The sequence below is a fragment of the Lithobates pipiens genome, unplaced genomic scaffold, assembly GCF_037356315.1.
Source record: "Lithobates pipiens isolate NorthernLeopardFrog02 unplaced genomic scaffold, aLitPip1_a1.2 Scaffold_23, whole genome shotgun sequence".
In the NCBI taxonomy this organism is placed as follows: Eukaryota; Metazoa; Chordata; class Amphibia; order Anura; family Ranidae; genus Lithobates; species Lithobates pipiens.
Genome location: NW_027507785.1, coordinates 299,444,930 through 299,467,252, shown reverse-complemented (window position 1 = coordinate 299,467,252; position 22,323 = coordinate 299,444,930). Strand labels below are relative to the sequence as shown.

The 22,323-nt window shown below is 42.3% G+C and overlaps 1 protein-coding gene across 1 annotated transcript in view; it reads right to left on the bottom strand.

Moving 5' to 3' along the window:
• LOC143926554 (vitellogenin-1-like) overlaps window positions 1-21,776 on the bottom strand; it is a 269,217-nt gene extending 247,441 nt beyond the window's left edge. The window contains exons 1-3 of the mRNA XM_077450393.1: window positions 21,706-21,776; window positions 21,551-21,571; window positions 15,420-15,571 (exon numbers count right to left, since the gene is read on the bottom strand). Coding sequence (XP_077306519.1) covers window positions 15,420-15,571; window positions 21,551-21,571; window positions 21,706-21,748 — 216 coding nt within the window. The 5' untranslated portion in view covers window positions 21,749-21,776. The remainder of the gene's footprint in view (window positions 1-15,419; window positions 15,572-21,550; window positions 21,572-21,705) is intronic.
• Between the last annotated feature and the right edge of the window lie 547 nt (window positions 21,777-22,323).

The following is a 22,323-nucleotide window of genomic DNA, read 5'->3' as shown; positions in this document are numbered from 1 at the left end:
AGAGGTGATGTACAACACGTACCACGGGACTATAAATAGACCAGTAGCCAAAAGCATTCGTCTCGTAATTTATTCTGAAAGTGCGTGGCACTTTGTGCGTTGATATTTTCTACACACGATCGGAATTGAAATGATCGAATTTTGTTGTCGGAAAATTTTAGAACAAGATCTCAAACTTTGTGTGTCGGAAATTCCGACAGAAAAAGTCAGATGAAGCCCACACACGATCGGAATTTCCGACAACAGTCCGATGTGTGTACAGGGCATTAGTATTGTAACAGACCCGGTCAGCCACCCCCTTTCCCTTCTCTCTATTTATACAAGTCTATGCTGGGAAGCTTGTGCTGAGGGATGTGACTGTTATTTAGCTCTGCCAGCATCGAGCCCTGGAGTGTGAGGGCTGAAAACTGCAGTTCATTGAGAGAAAAGGTATTTCATGGTATTTTTTAGCAAATCACACATCAAACGATACAGTACAGTACGTTGGTATAGGACTATAAAGAAATAAAAAAAGCTTGAAACTTTTTACACTTGGGAGTAGAGCTCTAGGAGGTAAGGTTTGAAAGGGCTGTTGGGCTGGCCATACATTATGCAAGTTTTTTTCCTTAAACCATGAGTTGAAGGGAAAGAAAATCACTAAATTTCCCAATTAACATAGTCAGTATTGATGGGAAATTCCCTCCCTATGTGCTCTTATATTCTGACTGTGGGAGGTTTCACCACCGTTAAAACACAATGATCACACAATGATCACTTCTGGCAACTGTAGCCAAAGGCAGTGATCGTACGAAAAAAAAAAAAAAAAGGCTGTTTGTACTGAAGTCTGTTGATGAATTGACTTCAGTACAACCAGCCTGCCTATAGATGGAACTAAATTCATCGGGTTCTTTCTCAACCAGCTAAAGTTTGATACGCCTATTGCCGGCATTAGGCTAAATGTAAACAGTGGATTCAGGCAATGAGTAAAATCAGTGAGCAGCTAACTCTATCCAAGCAAGAAGGAGATTAATCAGACAAGTTACTGATGAAGTCAGGCAACTATCTAGTGCAGCCTTTCTCAGCCTTTTTAACATGGAGGATCCCTTGAATTTACTTTCTGGGTTTAGGAAACCCCTGCTAAACATGGCTGTGTCTACAGCTCATGGTACATTTGTGTATTGGTCACAGTGTTGCCAGCCTACCAGATTGAAATTTACTAACATGACACCCACAATTTATTGGCACACCCATGTTTTTACTGGCATTTCCAAAAGTTACAAAATTACAGTTTTAATTGGCTCAGGAATGGGCGACACACATGATATTGACTCTCATAGTGACACTGACAGCAGTGTGCAGCAGCACAGATCACCAACACAACGCATCCCTGCCTGAGTCACAGTGAGCCTCTCTCCATTCCAGGCGGCCCCTTCACTTCCCTCCAGTCCAAACAACACTGACAGTCCCGCACCTGGCTTGCCTTGCTCTCTCCCCGCAGACCCGCAAAAAAGGATCTGGCTCCTGGGCTCGGCTCCCTTGCACCTTGACATCACACAAAATGTTCAGGCACCGCCTCTGTCACATAATATCTTAATAAAATACATTTACGTTTTGGGTTGTAACATGACAAAATGTGGAAAATTTCAAGGGGTATAAATACTTTTTCAAGGCACTGCACGTATGGAATATTTCTCTTTTAGTTAGTGTCATCCCTGCCCATGTTTGGTTGACCAGGGTAGGGATAACCTCACGAGGAAATACAATATCCAAAATGTAAATCTTTAAATGATGTTTTACAAAAATAAATAAAGATTGTATTAATGGTAGTTGGTAAAATGTTAATGTGGGACTGCCCAGGCCATAATGTAGAGGAAGGGGGACTGTTTTTGCTTGCTGGTATGGAAGCGGTAGCCACAATCCTCTGCAGTCTCTTGCAAATAATACACTACTTTCAGTTGTGGGTTTTTAAAGTTGCTGCCCATGTTTTCTTGCCCTGGTAAGGAATAGCCTTAAGTCCCATACACACTATCAGATTTTCTGCTGATTTGTTTTCCTTCAGATTTACCAAAACCATGTAGTAGAAGGGCCCAGGGCCGTCTTTAATGCAGGGAAAAAGGGGCAGCTGCCCTGGGCCCTGTCATTGTTGTGGGGCCCAAAGCAGCTGCTTCATACTTGCCAATTTTCCCAGTTTAAATTCCCTTGTCCTTTGAAGTTTTAGTCCTGTGCTGTGTCCCAATATCTCAATGTGAAGTGCTGCTACTGATGCTGCACAGCTCTGCCCTATTGTTGTGTACGGGTGACTCACCTGCAGACCCTGTGTTTACATGTAAATAACAGGCGTTCAAATGTAAATAGCGGTGGCATTAATAAGCAGCTGCGGCCAGCTGCATTGATATGTAAATAAAGGTGGCATTCATAGTTATATCATGACCCCCTGCAGTGAGGAGATGATGTGCTGTAACCTCTATCAACCAATTTGTGAGCAGTAATACTGGACTGTAATCTCTAGCAACCAATTAACAGACAGAAATCATTTGCTGTAATCTCTAGCAACTAATCAGTGAGCTGAAATGTGTGCTGTAACCTCTAGCAACCAGTCAGTAAGCAGTAATGATATTCTGTAACTGCTGGCAACCAATCGCAATTGCTGCCTGATCTGATATAGTAAACTGATTTTAAGTCTAGCTGCTATTTCTTGTATGTCTCAGAGCAGGTGGGGGGCCCAAGAAAATTTTTGCCCAGGGTCCAATCAATATTAAAGATGGCCCTGGAAGGGTCTGCCTGATTGCATACATATTGAAACTCCTAAGGTTTGACCTCATATTATATGGTTTTGGTAGATCTGAAGGAAAAAAAAACAGAAACCTGATAGTGTGTATGGGGCTTGACAATGGAAAACCAAAAAAAAAATTAAATAATGAAAATTGTAAAAATAAGTGATGGCGAGTGGGAATATGTTAACATGGGACCACCGAGGCCAGGAGCCTTGACCAAACATGGAAGGAGTTGCAGTGAATGTTTGTTTTTTACTGATCTCATTTACTCGGCCATGGAATATGTGTACTCTAGACAAAGCACAAAAAGGATTTGATCACTAATTCCTGCCTTGTTGCAGGTTGTCATTTTATCTCTCCTCAAAAAAGTTAAATAGTTGCTAGAGAAAAAAAAAAGTCCTAGATATTGAGTCAACGGCATAGTGAAAATGTTCTAGAACCTCTCCATGGGCCAAAATCAGATGGAGGACCAAGAGGTGAAGGAGAAAGGGGATGAGGAGTACAGAAGGGAAAGGGGTAGAAGAATGGAAGGAGGAGGAAGAAGTGAAAGAAGGGGAGGAGAAATAGAAGGAGATAGATGAGGAGTAGAAGTAGAGGGAGGTGAAGGAGGAAGGGGAAGAAGAGTAGAAGTGGGAGGACATAAAGAAAGGGGGAGTCAAGGAAGAGGCCAATGAGGAGGAAGGGATACAGTCAATCACGCATTCATCACCAGTCAAGACATATGATGGCATTACCAGTTCAGCAGTGTGCCCCAGCCTACATTCTTCCTAGCTGCCAGAAGATTGACCCAGTGTGCCATGAAGGATGTGTAGCATCAGGCATGTCCTGGCCATTGGGACTACCGGGAGTTTCCCGGTGGGCCGATGGCTCAGTGGGCCACTCTGATGTAAGGGGGCTGATGATGGGACACTCTGATATAAGGGGTGCTGATGGGACACTCTGATGTAAGGGGTGCTGATGGGACACTCTCATGTAAGGGGGCTGGTGATGGGACACTCTGATGTAAGGGGGTGCTGATGGGACACTCAAAATGTAAGTGGGCCGGTCTGGGTGAAGTCCAGGGCCAAATTTCTGTCCCAGTCCAGCCCTATGTAGCATCCCTTCCAATGCTTACTAGACCACTTGTTCGTAGTCATGTGTACCTAGCTGCTGACAGCATAGTCCAGCAACACAGACACACTACGTTCCCTGCTGGAGGCAGGCATGGTCTTCCAGGCAAAATAGTCAGGGCTGAGTACCTGCCACTGTGGGGTAGTACAGGCCATAAGCTTGAGGAAGGAAGGTAATTCTATAAGCTGATATGAAAGTAACTACAAAGCCAACACCTGCCTGAGAACCCCACAGCGGATCCAGGCTCAGGAGTCCCAAGTCATCGAGAGCAACCTTTTATTTTATGCATGGAGCAAGGGATTTCTCCACCTGTGCCTTAAGAAGGCTGCATGTTTCTACCCTCCATAGGGTGACCACAGCCTGAACAGAAGTAATTTTCTATTTTCTCCTGCTGTTAAACTCTTTGAGTTAATGGCCATGATTTGAGTCACCTACCACACTATAAGAGCGATGGGCTCTTCAGCCTACCTATTTTGTTTTCCATTGGCTACACCTCCCTGAGCTGCCCCTGGGCTGATACCAAATCCTTTTCGGTTGAATCCCTCTGGCCCTTGTGGACCACCACATCCTAGATCTCTGGCGAGGCTAGAGTATTGCTTGAAGGTAACCCCCTATGTGTTTTTTTTAATCCTGGTTCAGTTTGCATTGCCCGGGTTTATAATCAATTTAATTTAATGGAAATTCTTTTACTTTTTATGCTCTGAAAACTTCCTGAAATGCTCATATAGGTATAAATAAATATTGCAAAAAATTATTTTAAGCAAACATTTAATGAAAACTATTTAAGCTGTATGTGATGTATTCATAGTGGCCCCTTTAAGTACAAAGCACATAAAAAAACTGTGGAAATTGCTTTAAATCCAACTTGAGGTTGAAATGTATTCCCTGAGAAGAAATTTTCTTAGAGAAATCTGGAAGTGCTTTCCACCTAGTAAAGTTTGATACACATCGCCATATATCATGCTGTACCCCTGGGCACCAGGAAAAAAAAACGACACTGCTCAATAATTGGAACAGTAGAACATGTACGTCCCATAGATGGGAAGCAGCCGAGCGCTGCACTCTACCATTAAAACTCGCTGCCAATGAAAGTGCAGTCATTCCATCTTAATACTTTACACATTTCCATTCAATGAGGTTTGTGGGAATTCTGAAGACATTTGTATCAGTCTTTGTATTCTTGAACCGATCTTAAACGAATGTGCCTGTGACAATTACACAAAGGACCTTTTGTTTGCACGTGTTTTTCTGTCATTGGGTCGACATGTGTTTCTTATTGACAACAATGGAGTACCGACAAGTGGATGCTGGCTTCATACGGCACAATATGGTGCAGTGGTTTTTGTATGTAGCTCCTGTGTGCCACATTTCAAAAAATAACGGCATGGTCTGTTTCAGTTTTCTTTTAATCTGGGTCATTTGTGGGTAAGGTATGTAGGCTCAGTCAGGATGCTAGAGAAGGAAGTTATTGCCCTGCCTAAGCAAAGGCTGCCATGTCACAGTAGCGCTGCTCACTGGGGTATCCCTGGGGGTAAGAAAACTTTACTGATCCCTTGTGATGGCTCATAGAATGTACACTTTGTCCTATGGTAGTAGCAAGGACCTTCAACAAAGTTGGTTTACGGACATGTGCCAGGACCAGAACCAGAGAACCAGATTATCCACAAAGCAGCCTAGGGCCTGGTGGATGTCCAGTGCTCCACTTACAACCTTCATTCTCCTACCGTAAACCAGAAACAATTGGTCAAAGCAGTAAACCTGTTGTGTTAAAAGGGAGGGTACATGTGTAGACTAGTAGGCAGTTAATGTCTGATGGTGTATGCAATGCCAGTAGGGGCAATGCAAATGGGTGACTTCTCTGTGCGCATCGCAATCCTCATAAGTATCAACTGATAGGATGAACTGGGGGGGGGGGGGGGGGGGGGGCAGGGGTTTAGGTAGTAAAGACGCAATGTTGCCTAGGGCTCCATTTTCCTTTATCCATACCTCATCATGGCAATGATGGGCACATAAATGGGGTTGCTATCTATCATGGTTTGTACTTTAGTAATGTACACTCCAGTTATGAGATTCATAGTAGTAGAAGCTTCCTGCTCAGTACCTAAAGCTATAAAAGCACCACATTCACCTCTGTATCTGTAACCATTGTGGAGAAATTAATCTTCAAAGTTAAAATCCTAAATCTCAGCTTCTTATCCCTTTATTTTCCATAGCAGCAGAAAAGTAGCAGTCTGACTACTACTTGTAAGCTGTTAGAAATGGTCTGAAACCTGAACTAAGAGTCATTGTTTAGAGTTTGATGTCTAAATATTCTACAATACATGAAGTTACAGAGGTCAGAAATGGCTTTTTTATAACTCTTTTGCAAGCTGAACATGCTACCATGCATGCTTCAAAATAAAATAAAAATTTTGCAGATGGAAGAATATCATATCCGGTTTTATGTCATTATAATTGTTATTGAATTAGAACTAAAGGCATTTTTGTTTCCATTTTGGATAGATTAAGGAAGGGTTATAGCCTATGCCAGTTTCTGTTGAAAGAGTTCCCCTCTATTTCTATTCCGGTGACAACCTAACAATTGGGGACTTTCTTGCACTTTCGGTGAAAATGGTAAATAGTGGAAAAATAGAGAGGGGGAATCTCCCTAACAGGGACACAGACAGCAAGAAAAAACTGACAGGTATTCTGATCCCTCTCCATTCTATCCAAAACAAAATAAAAAGTTTTGCCTTTAATTATACAAAGTGATATTATACCTACAAATGAATAAAAAAATAAAAATAAATATGTTATATTTACCTGCTCTGTGCAATGGTTTTGCACAGAGCAGCCTCGATCCTCCTCTCCTCGGGTCCCCTGCCAGCGATCTGGGCTCTTCCCCCCAGCCACCAACTGCACCCTTTGAAGCAGCTTGCTATGGGGGTACTTGAGTGTGCTCACTTCCGAGCTGCTAGAGCATGGCTCAATTCCACCCCCCCCCCCCCACTCCCTTCTCCCTGACTGTGATTGACAGTAGCAGGAACCTCCCACTGCTGTGTCTCAGCCAATGATGAGGCAGATACCCGAGAGAGCAATGGCTCTCATGCACATCGCTAAATTGTGATTGGACTTGGGTAAGTATTGGGGGGGGGGGGGGGGGGTCTGAAAGGGTTTTTTTTACTTTCATGCATAAAATACAAAGTAAAAAACCTTCTGCCTTTAGAACCACTTTAACCACTTTCAGACCGGACCATTTTGCTGGTAAATGACCAGAGGTCTTTTTACACTTTGGCACTGCGCTGCTTTAACTGGTAATTGCGCGGTCATGCAATGTTGTACCCAAACAAAATTTGCGTCCTTTTCTTCCCACAAATAGAGCTTTCTTTTGATGGTATTTGATTGCCTCTGCGATTTTTATTTTTTGCGATATAAACGTAAAAAGACCGCAAATTTTGAGAAAAAATGATATTTTCTACTTTTTGTTATTAGAAAAATCCAATAAACTCAATTTTAGTCATACATTTAGGCCAAAATGTATTCAGCCACATGTCTTTGGTAAAAAAAAAGTCAATAATTGTATATTTATTGGTTTGCGCAAAAGTTGTCACATCTACAAACTAAGGTACGTTTTCTGGAATTTACGCAGCTTTTAGTTTACGACTGCCTATCTCAGTTCTTGAGGTGCTAAAATGGCAGGGCAGTACAAAACCCCCCCAAATGACCCCATTTTGGAAAGTAGACCCCCTAAGGAAATTGATAAGTGGCATGTTGAGCCCATCGAATATTTTATTTTTTTGCCTCAAGCGATTGAATAATGACAAAAAAATTTTTTTTTTTTTTTACACAAAGTTGTCACTAAATGATATATTGCTCACACATGCTATGGGCGTATGTGAAATGACACCCCAAAATAAATTCTGCTGCTTCTCCTGAGTATGGGGATACCACATATGTGGGACTTTTTGGGAGCCTAGCCGCGTACGGGGCCCCGAAAACCAAGCACCGCCTTCAGGCTTTCTAAGGGCGTAAATTTTTGAGTTCACTTCTCACTACCTATTACAGTTTTGAAGGCCATAAAATGCCAAGATGGCACAAAACCCCCACAAATGACCCCATTTTAGAAAGTAGACACCCCAAGCTATTTGCTGAGAGGCATGTTGAGTTCATGGAATATTTTATATTTTGCCACAAGTTGCGGGAAAATTACAAACTTTTTTTTTTTTTTTTTAACAAAGTTGTCACTAAATGATATATTGCTCATGCATGCCATGGGCATATGTGAAATGACACCCCAAAATAAATTCTGCTGCTTCTCCTGAGTACGGGGATACCACATATGTGGGACTTTTTGGGAGCCTAGCCGCGCACGGGGCCCCGAAAACCAAGCACCGCCTTCAGGCTTTCTAAGGGCGTAAATTTTTGAGTTCACTTCTCACTACCTATTACAGTTTTGAAGGCCATAAAATGCCAAGATGGCACAAAACCCCCACAAATGACCCCATTTTAGAAAGTAGACACCCCAAGCTATTTGCTGAGAGGCATGTTGAGTCCATGGAATATTTTATATTTTGCCACAAGTTGCGGGAAAATTACAAACTTTTTTTTTTTTTTTTTTCACAAAGTTGTCACTAAATGATATATTGCTCACGCATGCCATGGGCATATGTGAAATGACACCCCAAAATAAATTCTGCTGCTTCTCCTGAGTATGGGGATACCACATATGTGGGACTTTTTGGGAGCCTAGCCGCGTACGGGGCCCCGAAAACCAAGCACCGCCTTCAGGCTTTCTAAGGGCGTTACAGTTTTGAAGGCCATAAAATGCCAAGATGGCACAAACCCCCCCCCAAATGACCCCATTTTGGAAAGTAGACACCCCTAAATTTAGGGGTACACTAGTGAGACTAGGTAATAAATGGCGGGTGCCCTGAAACTATAAAAAAATAACTAACCAACCAGCGTCACCTGTAACAGTTATATGGTGATCACTGGTGAAAGGGTTAACTAGGGGGCAATTAGGGGGCTTTATGCGGTAGTATATGGGGGTCCCTGGCGCTATAAAAATCTGCAGCGAACCTAAATACCTACCTGCCTATCTAGCGTCACCTGTGACACTAATACAGCGATCAGAAAAACGATCGCTTATTAGGCTGGGTTCACACTGGAGCGATGCGGGAATGCCACGAATGCGCGGCGGGTTCCCGCATCGCATGCCTCCCGGCGGCAGTTCACACTGCCCTATGCGAACTGCTGGGAGTGTCAGTGAAATGTTACTGACACCCCCAGATCAGTTCGCATATCGCAGAGCGATCTGCAAACTCGGATCGCATGGTGTGAACACCCATGCGATCCGATTCTGCTGCGGGCCAAAAAAAGGGTCCCGTGCGAATTTGCGGCGGGTGCGGCGGGTGCGGCGAATGGCTGAACTCGAATCGCACAGAGATCGGATGTGATTTGCACTGCAGTGCGGTGCGAATCACATCCGTTCTCATAAACCGCTGCAATGTGAACCTAGCCTTAGTGACACTGGCGACGGGGGGTGATCACGGGGTTAAACCTTTATTGGGGGGGTTAGGGGGGTACCTTAGAACTAAAGGGGGCTAACCCTAACTGCCCTAACAGTTATTAGTCACAAATGACACCCGCCGGGTGATCAGGGGGTTAAACCTTTATTAGGTAATAAATGGCGGGTGCCCTGAAACTATAAAAAAATAACTAACCAACCAGCGTCACCTGTAACAGTTATATGGTGATCACTGGTGAAAGGGTTAACTAGGGGGCAATCAGGGGGCTTTATGCGGTAGTATATGGGGGTCCCTGGCGCTATAAAAAGCTGCGGCGAACCTAAATACCTACCTGCCTAACTAGCGTCACCTGTGACACTAATACGGCGATCAGAAAAATGATCGCTTATTAGGCTGGGTTCACACTGGAGCGATGCGGAAACGCCGCGAATCCGCGGCGGGTTCCCGCATCGCATGCCTCCCGGCGGCAGTTCACACTGCCCTATGCGAACTGCTGGGAGTGTCAGTGAAATGTTACTGACACCCCCAGATCAGTTCGCATATCGCAGTGCGATCTGCAAACTCGGATCGCATGGTGTGAACACCCATGCGATCCGATTCTGCTGCGGGCCAAAAAAAGGGTCCCGTGCGAATTTGCGGCGGGTGCGGCGGGTGCGGCGGGTGCGGCGAATGGCTGAACTCGAATCGCACAGAGATCGGATGTGATTTGCACTGCAGTGCGGTGCGAATCACATTCGTTCTCATAAACCGCTGCAATGTGAACCCAGCCTTAGTGACACTGGCGACGGGGGGTGATCACGGGGTTAAACCTTTATTGGGGGGGTTAGGGGGGTACATTAGAACTAAAGGGGGCTAACTCTAACTGCCCTAACAGTTATTACAGTCACAAATGACACCAATGCAAAAAAAAAAAAAAATGACATTGGTGTCACTGTGACTGGGGGGCAGGGGTAATTGGGGGGGTGATCGGGGGGTAAAGGGGGGGTGTGAGTGTGCCTGGCATGTTCTACTGTGTGTGTAGAGTGTTGGTGCAACTTACTGATCCGCTCTCCTCCGTGTCGGAACGAAAAATACCGACACGGAGGAGAGAATACATCACTTCCTCTCCTGTGTTTACATTACAGGAGAGGAAGTGATGTCACCGGGGATTTCTATTCGTCGGGAGCGATCGCGAGGGGGTGGCCATGAATGAATGGCCGTCCCCTCGTCCGGGATCGCTCCCGAACGAATACCGACCGCCGCAGGCACCGGGCGGGGGCCCGATCGGGCCCCCGACCCGCGGGAGGCAAGGGACGTACATGTATGTCCTTATGCCTGCCCGTGCCATTGTACCGACGTACATCGGCGTGCGGCGGTCGGCAACTGGTTAAAGGCATAGTTCATCTTTACCAAATTGCCTATTCAACTAAGGGGTATCTTTAGATAAAAATAACTGTACAGCTTTGAATAAAGTTGAATAATGCCTTTGCTATAGGTTTAGGCCATGTATGTGCAGTACCTCCTGAAGCCAGATCAACAAACTCCCAGAGATATCGTCACTATGTTCTGCCTTGTTGCTAGGATGTTGCTAAGAGACTCCCAGTTGTTACTGTTCATTTCCACCATCGCAGGAGCGAGCTCTTTCTCTGATTCCTTCCCCCTCATATGCACTTTCCCCCCCGATGTAATAGCTCTGAACTCAGTGTTTCAGAGCTAGCTCCTTTGATGGTGGAGGTGAACAGTAACAGCTGGGGGTCCTATCAGAAGAACGAGGCCTACACCAGAGTCCAGTCACTATACCAGGGGTCTTAGACTGGCTGTCCTCCAGCTGTTGTGAAACTACAAGTTCCATGAGGCATTGCAAGACTGACAGTTACAAACATGACTCCCACAGGCAGAGGCATGATGGCACTTGTAGTTTTGCAACAGCTGGAGGGTCACCAGTTTGAGACCCCTGCACTATACAGACAGGTGAAGATATGGGTTTAGCGCCTCATACCTATGCTCCTCTGACATGTTTCACCCCAGCCTTGGGGCTTAAAATGTTGCTAAACCCAGGACCCTGCATTCACTATATCTAGTCCCCTACAGTGCACAGAACATGGAAATTTAGTTTTAGTACATATAAACTGCTTAACCACTTCGCGCCCATGCTATAGCCAAAAGACGGCTACAGCGCGGACTCTGACTGCCGGGACGGCGTCCCTGGACATCTTCCTGTTTACTTCCACAATGCGCGCTCCCGCGAGCGAGCATCGGGGAAGTTCTGTGCTGGCCGTGTCCCTTGGACACAGCCAGTCACAGATTGCTGTAAGTGGCCAATCACAGCGGCTGTTTACAGCACGATCGGTGTATCCAATGGAAGATTATCTCATATGTAAAATATGAGATCATCTCTCATCGCCGGCTCTCCCTCCTCACACAGAGACCGCGTGTGAGGAGGGAGAGATGAACCACTAAGTCAAATGCAGCGGTTAGTGGGAAAAAAAAATAATGAAAATAAAAATGAAAATAAAAATGAAAATAAAATGCCCATCTGTCCCCACTGCCACCTGTCCCCACTGCCCCCACTGCCATCTGCCCCCAGTGCCACCTGTCATCAGTTCTATCTCTCCCCAGTGCCACCTGTCATCAGTGCCATCTGTCCCCAGTGGCACCTGTCGTCAGTGCCATCTGTCATCAGTGCCACATCAATGCCATGTGTCATCAGTGCCACATAGTGCCATCTGTCTTCAGTGCCACATCAGTGCCACGTGTCATCAGTGCCACATAGTGCCATCTGTCATCAGTGCCATGTATCAGTGCCATCTGTCATCAGTGCCACCTGTCAGTGTCACATGCCATCTGTTATCAGTGTCACGTGTCATCAATGCCAGGTATCAGTGCCATCTGTCATCAGTGTCATGTATTAGTGCCATGTGTCATCAGTGCCACATATTAGTGCCACGTGTCATCAGTGCCACGTATAAGTGCCATCTGTCATTAGTGCCACATATTAGTGCATCTGTCATCAGTGTCATGTGTCATCAGTGCCTCGTATTAGTGGCATCTCTCATCAGTACCACATCAGTGTCACGTGTCATCAGTGCCACGTATCAGTGACATCTGTCATCAGTGCCATGTCAGTGTCACGTGTCATTGTCCTGGTGCTCCAGGGCCTTCAAAAGTGTAATAGGTAGTCAACAATTTATATGTGTAATTTATGCTCCTAGAACACGTGATGGTGCTCCCTGCATATTGGGCCTCTCTATGTGGCCAGGCTGTGGAAAAGTCCCACACATGTGGTATTGTAATACTTAGGAGGAGTAGAAGAATTTATTTTGGGGCATCATTTGTGGTATACACATGCCAAGTGAGAGAAATAACCTATTACAATGACAATTTTGTGGAAAAAAAATAAAATCTTCATTTTGCAAAGAATTGTGGGAAAAAATGACAACATCAAAAAGCCACCATTCCTCTTACTAAATACCTTGGAATGTCTACTTTCAAAAAAGGGGCCATTTGGGGGGTATTTGCACTTTCCTGGCTTGTTTGGGTCTCAAGAAATGACATAGGGCCCTTTCACACGGGGCGGATCGGTGCTGATCCACCCCGTGGATATCCGCTTGCTCAGCAGGGATTGCCAGAGCGATATCCACTGAGCAGGAAGATGACAGGTCCATCTCTGCACACTGCGCAGGGATGGACCTGTCACAGCGCCTCTCTCCCCTATGGGAGATCGAGTGACGATGGACCGCAGTGTCCGTCGTCACCCGATCCGATGACGGATGGAAAAATAGCTTTTCCCTCCGTTACACTTTTTCGGATCGGAGAGGCTCGGATGTCAGCGGACATGTCACCGCTGACATCCGACGCTCCATAGAGCTCTATGGAGCATCCGTTCAGGTCCGCCTGAAAAACTGACAGGCGGACCTGAACGGATCGTCCGTGTGAAAGGGGCCATAGGCCACCAGTACATCAGATGTGATCAATTTTGTGCGATTCGCACCACAGCTTGTAGACTCTCTAACTTTCACAAAGACCAAATAATGTCCACTAATTTGGGTTATTTTTACCAAAGATATGTAGCAGTATAAATTGTGGCCAAAATTTATGAAGAAAAATTAATAATTAGCAGAATGTTATCACAGAAACAAAGAAAATGCTTCCTTTTTTTTTTTTATTTGGTCTTTTTTCATTTATAGCGCAAAAAATAAAAAACCCCAGAGGTGATCAAATACCACCAAAAGAAAGCTCTATTTCTGGGGAAAAAAAGGACAAAAAATGAATTTGGGTTCAGTGTTACTTGACTGAGTAATTGTCATTCAAAATGTGAGAGCACCGAAAGCTGAAAATTGGTCTGGGCAGGAGGGGGGTTTAAGTGCCCAGTAGGCAAGTGGTTAATATCTTCTCATCAGCAGTTAGAACAGTCTTGTAACTTCTATTAGTGTCTGGTTAAAGCTTGTAGGAGGAGTTTTCATTTTCCTCTGACTGTCTTCTATGGCTGCAAGACCACTGACCCTCTATCTGGACAGTGCTGATTGGCCATGTGCTGTTCACATGCACCCCCCCCCCCCCCCCAGAAAAAAAAAACTCTCTAGAAATGCACACCAAACCGAGCATGTGCAGCTTGTTCCCTATTAATATTCAGAGATTAATTGGGGACTGTGGAAGAATGTGAGGATCAGAGAAGGCAGGATTAAACAGCCTTTTTTACACAATGTAGAGGCTTAACCCCTTCAGGTTCCACAGTAAGTAAGTGGGGTAAAACATGTCAGCGGAGTGTATTCAGGAGGTGCCGAGGCTGATTCCATATCTTCACCTGTCTGTATAGTGGCTGGGCATCAATGTGCGCCGTTTCCATCTTCGTACATCTAACTTGCTTCTGCTAGCTTGAATAAGCCTATTTGATCTCCAGCACCTGTTTTATGCTTTGGATTGCAGGGGGAGGCTTGTAGTGCAAAAGTTCTTTGCAGTTGGGAGTCTTCTAGCAATGTTTTTGCAGGCAGGGATATGATCTCTGGGAATTTTTCAGTAATGCCCGTACACATGAGCAGAAATTCTGCCAGCAAGAGTCCGATGTGAGCTTTTGGTCAGAAATTCAGAACGTGTGTACGCTCCATCGGACTTTTGCTGGTTGAATTTCCACCAGCAAAAGATTGAGAGCAGGATCTCTATTTTTTGGTCGGAAAAAGTTCCTATCGGAAAATGCAATCGTCTGTATGCAATTCCGACGCGCAAAAAACTACGCATGCTCGAAAACAATTCGACGCATGCTCAGAAGCATTGAACTTCATTTTCTCGGCTCATTGTAGTGTTGTACGTCACCGCGATCTTAATGGTCGAATGTTCAGAGAACTTTTGTTTGACCGTGTTTATTCAAGCCAAGCTTGAGCGGAATTCCGTCGGAAAAACCATCCAAGATTTTCCGACGGAAATTCCGCTCGTGTGTACGGGGCATAAGGCTTCAGGAGGTATGTACAGTAAATGGCCTACATCTAGAGCAAGGGCATTATTCAACTTTATTCAATGCTGCACAGCTTGCTTTTATGTACAGACACCCCTTACCTGCACTGGCTGTTTTTTTTTCAAGTGAACTACGCCTTTAAATAACATTTTTTGCATACAATTATGCCAAAATATGCCTTTTTTTTTTTACTAAAACTGTCATGTACCTTTAATATAAATGTGCTATTGAATGGATTCTGAAAACGCACACCGGCACGGTATGTGTGCACGCTGTCGGCTTATCAGTCCAGTCCTAGTCTGCAGCACCTGACAGCTGATGATTGAATAATAGATGATTAAATAATAGCCCAGTGTTCAGTTTCGCAGCAATCACATTGATCCAATAAAGGTTTGTTGTTCAGTTCAAATCATTTTCCTTTGTGTTCCCGAGCAGAAAGCAGAACAAATCCTTTAAGTCGGTGGCTGGTGGATATTATCTGGCATATGTTAGAAATTGCATCAAGAGCACTTCCTAAAATAATAGATGTAATTGCATCATGCTCAGCAAGCAAAGCAGAAAATTAAAGTTTTCTCTTCCCACATAGTTGAATACAATGAGAAACTTGTGTTCTTCTCTTACCTTCAGGAAGAGGATTCTGGGAGAATTGGTGCCGATCTGGGCCCTGCACTTCACCTTGATCCCTGACTTCGCAAAGACATCTTCTGGCAGACCGGTCACCACTTGGCCCTCATAGGCATAGGTAAAAATCTTGTTGCTGGGAAACTCTAGCTCTGAAAATAATTTTTTGGAGACAACAGATTTAGAAAATGTGCTTCACTTTTTTTGGCGTATTTATAAATCAACATCTTGCCGCTTTTATTCACCATTAAACATGTATTTGAAGATTCACTGTATATCATTATCCACTGGGTAGTAGACATGTGCAATTCCTTTCGTTCTGAATTAGTTTTTTTGTGAATTTCGCCAAATCCCTTGATTCGTAAATATCCGAATTAAAGAAAACCCATTTAACAAATTTTCCAGAATATTTGGAAATTTGAATATGCGAAAATTCGTAATTTCGAAAATTCAGAAATTTGAAATTCGAAAGCCAAAAACTCTAAAATCTGAAATAATAACTAACTAATAATAACTTAACTATTGCTAACTATTAAATTATAGGTATTGGAATTTCCTTTCAAATTTGGCTGTTAGTGAAGGTAACGAATACGAAATTTATCCAAAGTTACGAATTATCTGAATGCCGTACCTAAACAAATGGAACATAATGAATTAATAATAATAAATAACAATAATAATAAAAACTTTTTGTTATTATTTTTATTTATTATTAATTTGTTCCGTTCCATTTGTTTAGATGTAAAATTAGTTATTTCAGATAATTTGTGACTTTGGATATATTCGTATTCCTTACATTCACTAATAGACACATTTTAAAGGAAATTCCAATACCTATGATTTAATAGTTAGTTATTATTAGTTAGTTATCATTTAGAACTTTAAAATTTTCTTTCTTATTTTAGAATTTTAAAATTTTAGAATTTTCGGATTTTTGAATTTAAGAATTTACTAATTTTAGAATTTTCGAATACTCAAATTTTAGGATTTGCGAATTGCGATCATAACGAATGACCCGAAAAACAAACGAAAAAAAATTTCGGCAGTGCACATGTCTACTGGGTGGTTTTCCCTTTTTAACCACTTGCCTCCCGCCCACCGTTAAATCACGGCTGGTCAGTGTGGCTCTTGTTCTGGGTGGCCACACTGTCTTGCTAGGACATGGCACGACCACGATCTGTGTAAAGAGCCGTGGCCACGGCTCTTTAACCATGTGATCGGCTGTGTCCAATCACAGCCTGTCACATGTAAACACGGAGATGCCAGTAATCAGCGCTCCTCGCCTCACACTGGCAGGCTGAACTGGGTGGACTTGTGTCTTTTTTCAACCTGACTAACTATGAGAGGAGAGCTGATCAGTGGCATCTCCTCACAGGGGACAGCTAGGTATGTAATCAGGGCACTGATCATCAGTGCCCTGATTACAATTAAGTTCCCACCAGTGCCAGCAATGATTGCCCACCACTGCCAGCAATCAGTGCCAACCAGTGCCCACAATTGCCACCAATCTGTGCCCACAAGTACCAGCAATCAGTGGCCAGTCAGTGTTGGCTATCAGTGCTGCCCATCACTGCTGCCCATCAATGCCACCCATCAATGCCCATCAGTGCCGCCTATCCGTGCCCACCAGTGCTGACTATCTGTGCCCACTAGTGCCACCTATCTGTGCCCAGTGCCACCCATCACTGTCACCTATCAGTGCTCATCAGTGCCACATATTAGTTCCACCATCAGTGCCCATAAGTGCGGCATATTCCTGCCTCCTCATCAGTGCCACCTACTCAGTGCCCATAAGTGCTGCTTCATCAGTGCTGATCAGTGAAGAAGAAAAATTACTTATTTACAAATGTCTGGCTAATATGTCTGAAATTCAGGTACAGTGTACAGTGTTGTCTTCCTCTGGTGTTGGCTTGGACTTAATTTGTCATTTTCTTTGAGAAAAACATCAGAGCGGAGAAAAGCATCGTGGGATGTGTAGTTCAGAATACTGGGGCTTCAATTCCAGCAGGACTGGTCTGAACTACCACTACCAGATTGCAACAGGAGAGGAGAACAGAATGCTGGGAGAGTATATAAAAGGGCTGGTTTAGGCTTACATCACTCTCTTGGAGCGCCAGCTTGGATCTGACAGCAGGAGCTCTTTGTCAGTGTGAGCTGCTGCCGAGTTGTGGCCTGCACATCGGGAAGTCACACAGCTGCATCCAGAGGAATCTCTGTGAACAGCATCGCTTCTCATCTACAGCGGCCTGGAAACTGTTCCAGATCCTTCAGCGACGCCTGCATTTCAGATCCGGGTAGGCCACGGCGTGGTGAGATAGGGTCAGACGCCATTCCCAGAGCCAGGATCTAGAGGGAGTTCTTGAAAGAGTCTTCATCATCACCTGCATCTTTGTCAGCAGTTTCTGTAACCAGTGTGGTGAGCGGGCATTTGCCCATTTAGATGCTTTAAGACACTGCATATAGGCATCCTTTATTCAACCCAGCTTTCTGGTACTTGTGGTGCCACTGGAAGTTAGTTCACATGCTCTAAAAAACACTGTATGCAGCAGTGTTGCCAACCGCCCATAAAAACAGGGCACATTTCTCCTGCCCGTAAAAGCCCGTAGCAGGAGAAAAGTGGCAGTAAAAATGGCTTTGATTTGCTCAGCTTGGAACTGCACATACGCAGTTCCCAGAGATGCCTAAGTCAATCCTAACCCATCAATCGCTTTCGCTCTGCGGCGGTGCAGGTGCACTGCTCAATGTACACTACAAATCCCATAGTCCATCTTGTGAGTGAGCAAGAGAGGGTGGCTACATTCCTACATACAGCAGGACCCAGGGCTGTCTTTAACACAGGCCAAAAGTGGCCCCCGGGCCAAGTCATTGTTGTGGGGCCCAAAGCAGCTACCCCCTTAAGCCCCCAGTTCCCGCAAATAGTTGATAAGTGGATTCGGGGAGGCACAAGAAAATGTTTGCCCAGGGTCCAATCAATATTAAAGATCATGGAGAAATGTAAGCCCGGAGCAGAGAAGGAATGAAATAGACAGACGCCATACATGACTGAGTGGAAGGGGAACCAGGCAGAAGGGGTTAACTATATTAAGTGGTGTGGTCAGTACTGACACTTACCTGATTGGGAGGGGTAGGAGAGTATAGTGATAGGGAGGAGTGGTTGAGGTGTACAGAGAAGGAATCATCAAAAGAATGTCCTTCCCTTCCATCCTATTTTTTCAGGTAGTAGTGTGAGACTTCTTTTGTTGTGCTTTTTTCTCGGTTTGGGGGCCTTGACGGGGGTCTAAACCTGGTTTTATTGGTAAAAAGGCGGGGGTCCATCATAGATATAGTGTCCTCTAGTTGGTACGGTTCAATTCATAGTAACCAGGTAGTGGTAAGGTCAGTAGGTGTCTGAGGTCAGCTGGGCTGGTCCCCGGGCCGGTGTTTGGCGGCGTGGGTCATAACTTAGCTGACTGGTGCTGCAGACATGACATTTTAGTTATATGGTACCATCAAGGATTTGCAAGCATTGTTACTTAGTTTGATATGTCTATTGTTATGATTTGTTATTTATAAGCTTATGTTTAACCTTTTTAGCTCCGAACGGTTTACCCAACATCAAGACCAGGCCATTTTTTGCGATATGGCACTGTGTTACTTTAACTGACAATTGCGCGGTCCTGCGGCACTGTACCCGAATAAAATGTATGTCATCTTTTTCCCACAAATAGAGCTTTCTTTTGGTATTTTGCACTATAAACAAAAAAAGACTGCTAATTTGGGGAAAAAAAACAAACATTATTTTTTACTTTCTGCTATAAAACACATCCAATAAAAAAAATTTAAATCAAATTTCTTCATAAGTTTAGGCCAATATGCATTCTGCTACATGTTTTTGGTAAAACATGAATAGAATAGAAAAAAAAAATAGAATAGCAAAGAATAGAATAAAATACAATATAACCTTCTTCCTGAAATTTGAATACAATAAATTCAAATTTGAATAGAATTTAAAAGAATAGAATAGAAAAGCATAGAAAATAAAAGAATAGCATACAATAAAAAAAACAATAGACTAGAATAGAATAGAAAGAATATAAAATATGAATATAATAGAAAAGAATAGAATGGAATAGAAAATAAAAGAACGGAATTGACTAGAATAGAAAACAATAAAGAAAAAACAATAGAATAGAAAAAATATAACCATCTTCTGAAACTCAAATTTTTAAATTTGAATTCAAATAGAATAGAATAGATCAGAAAATAAAAAAAAATAGAACAGAAAATAAAATAGAATAGAATAGAAAGAATATAATAATATAACCGTTTTCCGAAATTAAAATTTCAAATAGAATACATTCGAATAGAATAAAAAATAATAGAATATAATAGAAAATAACATAAAATAAAATAAAAGAATATAATAGAAAAAACAATAGTAAAAAATGAAATAGAGAGAATATAACCATTTTCCAAAATTTAGATTTCAAATGAAATTCAATTCAAATTCGAATCAATTTAGAATTCAAATTTTCCGGGTTCGGTTGAATGGAGTTCAATTTAATCAAATTCAGAAAATTTAAATTGATTCAAACCTGAATAAATGAAACAAATTCCCCAAACGAGTTAGGCTAATTTAACTGAATGAATTTGTGCAAATAACGAATCGAAACAAAACAAATTATTTCATTCTGCATATTTCTATTAGCCCACACTCCCCTTCCCCAGATGCATTCTTATCTTGATGCAGCATCCTGAGGCTAGCACATAGAAGACTTTAGGCACAGGATGCGGACAGGAGGCCGTGGACTACGGATCAAGGTAAGTATACAGCTAGTGAGGGAGTTAGTTGGCTAGTTTATATCCATGAAGGGGGGGGGGGGGGAGAAATAAGTGCACAGACTTTTATTGCTATCTTTATCTGTGTTTCTACCAGGGAGATCTACTCTCTCTGTTTGTCCTGGTGGGGCTGAAAGTTATGGGAAAATCCCAAAATTTGGGCTGTCACAACAGGAATAGAGTGGAGCAGAAATCTTGGGAACACTTGTCTGAGAGGGGATTTATTTTTACCTAGCAAGCATTTTTGTAAATTTCCTGGTGTGTCTACAAGGAGGTCTTACCCATTCAATGCAATAATAATTAAAAAAAACAAATAAAGAAATACAAATAAACCCTGTCATGCACCCCCCCCCCTCCCTTTGATAGTGGAATTATACAAAAAAAAAAAAATTAAGCCCTTATTATTTTTTTGTAAAGATATTTTTTAATAGTTTTGATATATTATTATTACTTAAAGAAATCTATTTAATAAATAATATTGTAGTACAGTGGGCACACTTAATATAATTTTTCTATCTACATATTCATTGGAATTTTTGTAGATTAGCTCTGTGAGCACAAATGTATACTATCGGACAGAATCTGGACCAAAAGAAAATAGAAATGATAGCAAATACGGTATTATTGATAATTATAATATTATATCAATATTAATATTACTCTTATTTATTATTATTATTATTATTATTATTATTATTTGAAAGATATTTTTATTAGTTTTGATATATTATTATTACTTAATAGAAATCTATTTAATAAAAAATATTGTAGTACAGTGGGCACACTTAATATACTTTTTCTATCTACATATTCATTGGAATTTTCATAGATTATCTCTGTGAGCACAAATGTATGCCATCGGACAGAATCCGGACCAAAAGAAAATAGAAATGATAGCAAATATGGTATTATTGATAATGATAATATTATATCAATATTAATATTACTCTTATTTATTATTATTATTATTATTATTATTATTTTAAATATATTTTTATTAGTTTTGATATATTATTATTACTTAATAGAAATCTATTTAATAAAAAATATTGTAGTACAGTGGGCACACCTAATATAATTTTTCTATCTACATATTCATTGGAATTTTCATAGATCAGCTCTGTGAGCACAAATGTATGCCATGGGACAGAATCCGGACCAAAAGAAAATAGAAATGATAGCAAATACGGTATTATTGATAATGATAAAATAAAAAAAATAGTCAACTGGAAAATGGAGAACATAAAAATAAATACCAGAATATGCTAGTCATTAAAAGCAAATGAGAAAAGAATATGGATGGATTCACTTACCATATTGGAGACCTTGACTTCCTAAAATAAATAAATAAATACATTAATTAAGAAATAATAATAAATAAATAAACATTTAGACTGTAAGTCAAAAAAATAAGTGTTTTTATGTTGCAATTAGGTTTTCTTACTTTAATGTAAACAGTTAAACTTACCAGCAGCCAGAGCTACGCATAGGGCCAATATGATGGTCCGCATAGCTACGAGTGTCTGAGGTCATTCTCTTCTGGTCACTTTTATATGGCAGGTCATCTGGGTCATGTACTTTTTTAGAAAGATAAGATAACGGGCAAGCATGATTCTGGACAACGCACAGTTTTGGTTATTCATCTCTGGGATTTGGCTCTGCTTTTTCCTGTTCTGTGGTTATTAAAAGGGAATTCATCTTAAAGTGGACCTTGCAAAAATAGCAAGGTCCACTTATTTTTTTTAGTCCCACCACTCTGAATAAAAAAAAAAACATGCGCAGTGCCAAGGCTTTCGGTCATGTGACCTGCACCAGGGAGAGCCAGGAGCAACATTTTGTCCTTCTAGTCCACCGCTATTATGGAATAACCATGAAACAGAATGGGGTAAGCAAGCTTGCACACTTTAACCGCTTCAGCCCCAGAAAATTTGGCTGTTGAATGACTGGGCCAATTTTTGTGATTCGGCACTGCGTCGCTTTAATTGATAATTGCGCGGCCGTGCGACGTTGTACCAAAACAAAATTAATGTCCTTTTTTTCCCACAAATAGAGCTTTCTTTTGGTGGTATTTGATCTCATCTGCGGT